This window comes from Equus caballus, chromosome 19 (genome assembly GCF_041296265.1).
Source record: "Equus caballus isolate H_3958 breed thoroughbred chromosome 19, TB-T2T, whole genome shotgun sequence".
Taxonomy (NCBI): domain Eukaryota; kingdom Metazoa; phylum Chordata; class Mammalia; order Perissodactyla; family Equidae; genus Equus; species Equus caballus.
The window spans coordinates 18,284,753-18,290,752 of record NC_091702.1 but is presented as its reverse complement, the minus strand read 5'-3'; the positions used below and the strand labels follow the sequence as shown (position 1 = coordinate 18,290,752).

Genomic DNA, 6,000 nt, shown 5'->3' with positions numbered 1-6,000 from the left:
CTTGCCAATCCCTCCCTTTTGTGGGAGCTGTTTTCTTCTTGGCCTCCACAACCTGAGCACACAACACGCGGACGCACACAAACACACACACACACGCGCATGCACACACACACAAACACACACACACACACACACACACATTGACCTTGGATGCAAGGATGGACTCTAGGCTGGGATCCGAAGAGAAGCAGACACAGGGCAAGTGGCAAGAGGAAGAAACACGAGGTGGGAGGCATTGCCTGCAAGTGACACCCGCCTGCAGTTTGAGAGGTATCGTCCTCTAAGGTAGGACACACGCCAGAGGACATGTCTAGCAAGTCCACGCTCCGGTCCACCCCAGTGTGCAGACAGGAGGCCGACAGGCCCTGAGAGACACAACGGCTTATGCAGGATCCAGAAGAGGTAAGGCAGAGGACTTGTTTCTGCGTCAGTCTCAAAGCTGGGACCTCGGCCGCACCCAGACCCTCTAGGGAGCCTGTGAGACGGGTGTGTTGGTGTTCCTGGGTACGCCTACGACGTCGCATGGAGAAGGGGGGTGAGCAAGGCCATGGCCAGAGGACTGTTTGCATGGGTGGTATCTGAGGGGGGCACTCAGGTAAGGGCACTGCAGGAAATGAGGTCACTTCCTTGACAACAGACCCCAACAGACTTGGAACCCCCGCAACTAGGCAGCCACGTGCGCAAAGCCAGCTCACTTGGCTGGAGACTCTTGATAGAGAAACATGTTCTCCTGCTTTCTCCCGCCTGACCAGGGCTTTGGTTCCCAGAAAGCCCGGAGGGAGAACCTTTGGAGACGTTGTGGACGCTGGCTCAGCTCCCACGCCCCCCACCGCTGGACCTTTGGCAGGAGGTCCTCTCAGGTAACATGAGGAAGCCTAGAGCAGCCCAATCGAGGCCAGACCAGCTCCCCGAGCCCTCCCAGGGCAGCCCTCATCCCGTCCTCGTGAGTGTGGGGGCCAGAGGGACGTGTGGGCAGGATCTGCCCTTGGCCGCAGAAGGTTGGTGGGCTGGCAATAACCTGCTTTTCCCGTCACGTTCCCAAGCCAGGACAGGGCTGGCAGGACTGAAAGGGGACCCCTAAGCTGCCTCCTCATTCCAGGCCCTCAGGCTGCCGTGTGTTTCCCTCCTCGGTGGAGGTCTGTGTGGACCGTGGGGCGGGGTATGTGTGTCCAGAGTGGAGAGAGTCACAGAGGTGTGAGAGCCAGCAAAGACAGCCAGTCGGGTCTCTGAGGCTTGCCGCCTGGCTGCCGGGCACTGTCTTTCCAGAGCGTCACTCAGGAGATGGGCCAGCAGCTGAGCCACGACGCCCTCGACTCCACCACCCTGCAGGAAGGGAAGGTGCCCCACGCTGCCAAGCGAGGCCAGGGCCGGCTCAGGGTGAGTGCAGGTGCTGGGGAGACCCAAGCCCCAGGGCCCCAAGACAGCACTGAGGACCCCCAGGTCTTCGAAGGCCCTGAGACAGCCCCGGGGCTCCTGCCTGGAGCCCTGCTCCCAAAGGAATCTGAATCCCCATCTCTTCCCCCGACCTTGCCCTGCGGGCCCAGCCCCCGTCTTGGCCAGAGGAGACGGCCCTGTCCACAGAGGTGTAGCAGAGCAGAGACATTTCTAGCCCATCAGCTCACGGGCGTTCAAGAGTCCTTTTGCGTTCTGTAGAGATTTTCCTGTTTGAACTCCCATCCTCACATGTCCATGTGGCCTGGCAATCCTTCCCCACCTTCTCCCAGTCGGACGCAGCATCCTGATGGATAGGCATGCTTTTTGCCCAACAGGACATGGGGCTCACAGGGTTCTTTCTGGTCCTCTGCCTTTGCTGTCCAGAGGAACACGTCCACGTGGCCTCTCGAGGTCAGGGCGTCGGGCCTCAGCAGGCTGCCCAACTTTCCAGAAGGGAGACCCATTAGCCCAGTGACTCAGCCCTTCACTGAACCCGCACCTTCTGTTGCCATTTCCACAGCACCGCCCTGATCACCCTGCCTGTCCTCCCGTCCTCATCCCTCCCAGCCCACGAAAAGCCTCTGTGTTCTCCTGTCTCGAATGGGCAGTTGGTCAGCCACCCCAGGGTTGATGCTCTTCATCCAGGGAGGGGCTGTCACTCCTCTGCCAGCACAAAGACCTAGGAGACCAAGAGGTTTAATCCTTCTCCACCTCACATCCTACTTGGAATCCCGAGAATTCTTCCCTTGCCCTGGGCAATGATGCCCACTTCCGGCCACAAGTCACCGCGGGCTTGGGCATTCGGTGCGACCTCCAGTCCCCGGCACTCCTGGGGCCCGCGGTGCGGCCTCTGATGGCAAGCGGCCCCTCTGTCTGACCCCAGGCTGAAAATCCATCCCCAGCGAAGAGCAGAGCATCCCGCCTGGTGTGGACCGTCCAGGCTGGAAGGCGGCAGAAGCGAGTGGAGCACTTGGTGCCCGCCTTCCTGGAGGGCGACACCGCCTACGTCCACAGCTTCCTGTGCACGTATAGAGGTTTTGCCACCACACGACAGCTGCTGGAGCTTCTGTTTCAAAGGTGCGTGCCGTGCCCCTCCGCAGCACTGTGGGCATTCAGCCACCTACTAGCTGTGAGGCTGGGGATGTCACGGCACCTCCCCGAGCCTCGGTTTGCTCCTTGCAAGGCGGGCTGAAGAGAGGATCAGCCTCCAGGGGAGATTGTAGGGACTCAGGCAGGTGCTGCCTGCAAAGGCTTCTCGAGAAGCCTAACCCTCTGGGAGGGTCGACTGGAGCGGAGGGGCTGTGGTTGTGCTCATTGAGGATATTCCTCTTGCCTAAGGCGAAGCCTCCGCCTCGTCCCTCAGCGTGCCCGTGGCCTTCACTGAGTTGTTGTCTTCCCTTTGGAAAAGGAGATGGCAGAGCTCTTCTAGGTCTCTGACCTGGGTGAAGCCAGAGCAGCGATCCCTGGGCTGAGCCGAGGCCCCCGACCCACTCAAGCAGGAGTGAGGGGCCGGTTGGAGCTCCTTCCTTCATCACGCACACACAGAGGTCCCCACTAGGTGCAGAAAGTTTTCTAGGCACTGACCAGAATCCCGGGCGCAGAGCAGGCGACAGCCATGCCCTCCAGGGCTCCATTCTCCTTGGGAGTGAGACAGCGCCGCTAGGCTTCTCACGCAGGCCTGATCCACAGTCCAGTCCATGCGACGTCCTCCTGTGTCTTCTAGATACGGTTGTGTCCTTGCCTATGGCGATGAGGACGGCGGACCCCTAGACCAACTCAAAAAGTGAGTGGGCTTTGGAATCCCTAGGAGGGCGCCCAGCGTCCACACTTGGAGGGCAGTTGCCTGCAGCGTCCCGCTCACTCATCTGCTAGAAGCTGCCCAGCGGGTGCTCAGCTCCTGCTCAGGGGGCTCAGGGAGTGCTCCGGGGCCACGTAAGCCCCTCCCTGGTCGAGATACGGGGCAGGGGAGCATGACCCTCATGGGACACCTGGTGAATCAGGCAGCACTTGGCCCAGGAGGGAAAGTTGGAGGCAAGAGGAGGGCCCTGGGAAGCATGGGCGGGAGACAATGTCCGTTGTTCCCTCACTGGTCAGATGTTCTGGGAGCACCTCCTGTGTGCCAGGGAGGGCAATGAAAAGAGGAGACTGCACCGCTCGCTGCCCTCACGCAGCTGACGTTCCAGTGGGCAGTGGGCGGAGAGATGCTCCAAGCAGTGTGTCCGGCTTCCCTGAGGCCTAGGAGAGGTGACGCCACCACGGCACAGGGCTCCCCCTTCCAAAGGCGTTTTCCTAGCCCCTCCTTGGTGCCCTGGCCTAGCTCTGCCAAGACTGCCAGATTGGAGGTGGCCGCCAAGTAGGACTGGCCCCTGGACAGCCAGGAGCGGGAGGCCCAGGAGCCCAGGCCCGCACAGGGATGCCCGGGAGGCCAGCGTGCAAGGAAAGGACCCTTCTCTGACTCTGCTGCCCACCTGTCCGTCCTCAGGGCCATCTCCTTCATTCTGGGCGCCTGGCTCCGATGGTACCCTGAGGATTTTATCCAGCCCCCAGATGTTCCCAGCCTGGAACTGCTCTTGGCCTACATCGGTCTCAATATGCCCGGCTCGGAGCTGGAGCACCGCGCCCGCGTTCTTCTTTCCCGGCTGGAGCAGCCTGAGCACACTGATGCCAAGACTGAGGGTGAGGAGGACTCGGGTGTGTGACGTGGGCGTGTGCAGAGGGGATGGCGCTGCGCCCCCCCGGAGCAGAGTGTCCAGAGGCTGGGGTTCGGCTGGGAGCAAGGGGCGGGCTCAGATCACTCTTGCCAGGGACTCGAGTCTGGGAAGACTTTCGGGGGCGTGGTGCTTGGACTGAGACTGCTGGATTGGCGGCAGAGGGTCCCTTTCTTTGGAATGACTTGGGCGGGCAGTCATGTTGGTGGCGTTTTCTCTTCTTCCATCTCCAGCTGCAGCTCCACCGAAAGACGCGGAAGACCCTGAAGATCCGGCACCGTCTCTCCCTCTCGGGCCCAGCCCAGCTCAGAGCCGCACAGGCATCTTGCGAGCCACAGCCGGCTCAAGACCTTCAGCAAGCACTGGCAGCATCCCAGCCACTACCCTCAGCTCCTGAGCTGCAGCCCCAGAGAATCCTCGCCTTCCCCTAGCCATGGCGTGGGTTTTAAAGTTTTGTTGTTGGTTTTTCTTTACTTAACCTTTCCCTGTATTTTATCTCGTCAGTTCAATAAAGTTTAGTTCTTGGGTTCTTTTCAATTGTTCGCTGAAGTGGCGTGAAGCAGACTCACAACGTCACACCAACGTCATCCGCATCTAGTACCCGCCCATTTTTGTCCAAGAGAAACCCTGTCCCTGGGAAGCAGTCAGTCTCCCTTCCTCCCACCGCAAGTCCCTGGTAGCCACTGAGTTTCCTTCTGTCGGACTCCGTGCGTTTCCCTCCTCCGGAGTTTGCATGGAAGTGCCAGCCTTCCAGAGGTGGCCTCCTGTGCCTGGCTGGGTCTGGTCTGAGGTGAGTGACTCCGGATGTTTGAAATTGAGATAGCGGTTTTCATTAAGAAGAAAAATCCCCCGGAGATCAAAGATTCTGTCTCAAAGAGGATGCCCCGCTATTCCCTCTTTTCACTTCCTGGGGATGGGGACCCATTGGAGGTGTGACACCAGAGCTGGAAACAGCGAGGGAAATGTCGGGGCCAGGGAGACCCCTTTCAAATCTTTCGCTTTCCTGGATGGGCCCTGGTAACGTTTTCAAAATGTGCAAATTTCAAAAATATTCTCATCGCATATGAAACACTGGCGTTTATAAGAAGCGTATCGTGGAGTAAAATATATTCCCCAAAGTTTTAACGTTTGAGATAGATAATTAATGTTAATTTGGTAAAAGGATGACTTAAAGATGAGTCATAAGAAACGATGCCCTCGTTCTACCAAGAAACAACTGCCCAGAACAAGGGGTGGCCAGCTTTTCAGAGCTCTTCATTGAGCTCTGGTGCGGGGGCGTGTGTGTGTGTGTGTGAGTGTGTGTGTGTTTGTGTGTGAGGGCGGTGTGGGTGTGTGGGTGTGTGAGGGTGTGGTGCGGGAAGGAGCCTGGGGCTGTTCCTTCCTGGTACCTGATGCCCCACAGTGGGCTGTGAGTAGTCACACCTATCCCCTTGCGCGTTCTCAGGGACCACTGACCACATCCAAATCTCAGTAGTGACACGGCATCGCTTTGCCGTCCTCTGTGGAATCGCTCCAGTCAGTCCACACTCAAGAGGAGGGGATTACAGCAGGAGGTCTAGACCAGGAAGTCCTGATCCCAGGTGGCCAGTGACGGGAGAAGGAGAAGACCCCAGAACTTCAATGCCTTGCCCAGAATCCCAGATGAGGAAGAAGGCGGAGCCAGGGAGGAAGCCAGCTCTGCGTCCTCAAGGCTGGGGCTCTGGCTGCACACAGGCATTCCCAGGGGCCTCTGGAGAAGGCTGTGTTGGTGGAAGTGCATACAGATCTGGAGATGGCATGGGGGTGAGGGGGAGTATTCGGCAGTGTACACGGGCATTTGGTCAGTTCTTGTTTGAGGAGGAGCCCAGGTCCGGGGCAC

The 6,000-nt window shown here is 59.1% G+C and overlaps 1 protein-coding gene across 1 annotated transcript; it reads left to right on the top strand.

The window, feature by feature from the left end:
• Nucleotides 1-645: 645 nt before the first annotated feature.
• LOC138918908 (ral guanine nucleotide dissociation stimulator-like) lies at nt 646-4,683 on the top strand. Its single transcript, XM_070242482.1, has 5 exons — nt 646-860; nt 1,267-1,377; nt 2,318-2,511; nt 3,158-4,110; nt 4,376-4,683. The coding sequence occupies exons 1-4, from the start codon at nt 723-725 to the stop codon at nt 3,219-3,221; spliced, it is 507 nt and encodes a 168-aa protein (XP_070098583.1). The 5' UTR covers nt 646-722; the 3' UTR covers nt 3,222-4,110; nt 4,376-4,683.
• The last annotated feature ends 1,317 nt before the right edge of the window (nt 4,684-6,000 follow it).

Excerpts from the sequence above, each read along its gene's own strand:
- LOC138918908 (XM_070242482.1), top strand. The coding sequence starts at position 723 with ATGTTCTCCTGCTTTCTCCCGCCTGACCAGGGCTTTGGTTCCCAGAAA. Across the intron at positions 861-1,266 it reads TTGGCAGGAGGTCCTCTCAG|AGCGTCACTCAGGAGATGGG; the intron begins GTAACATGAGGA and ends CTGTCTTTCCAG. Across the intron at positions 1,378-2,317 it reads GAGGCCAGGGCCGGCTCAGG|GCTGAAAATCCATCCCCAGC; the intron begins GTGAGTGCAGGT and ends GTCTGACCCCAG.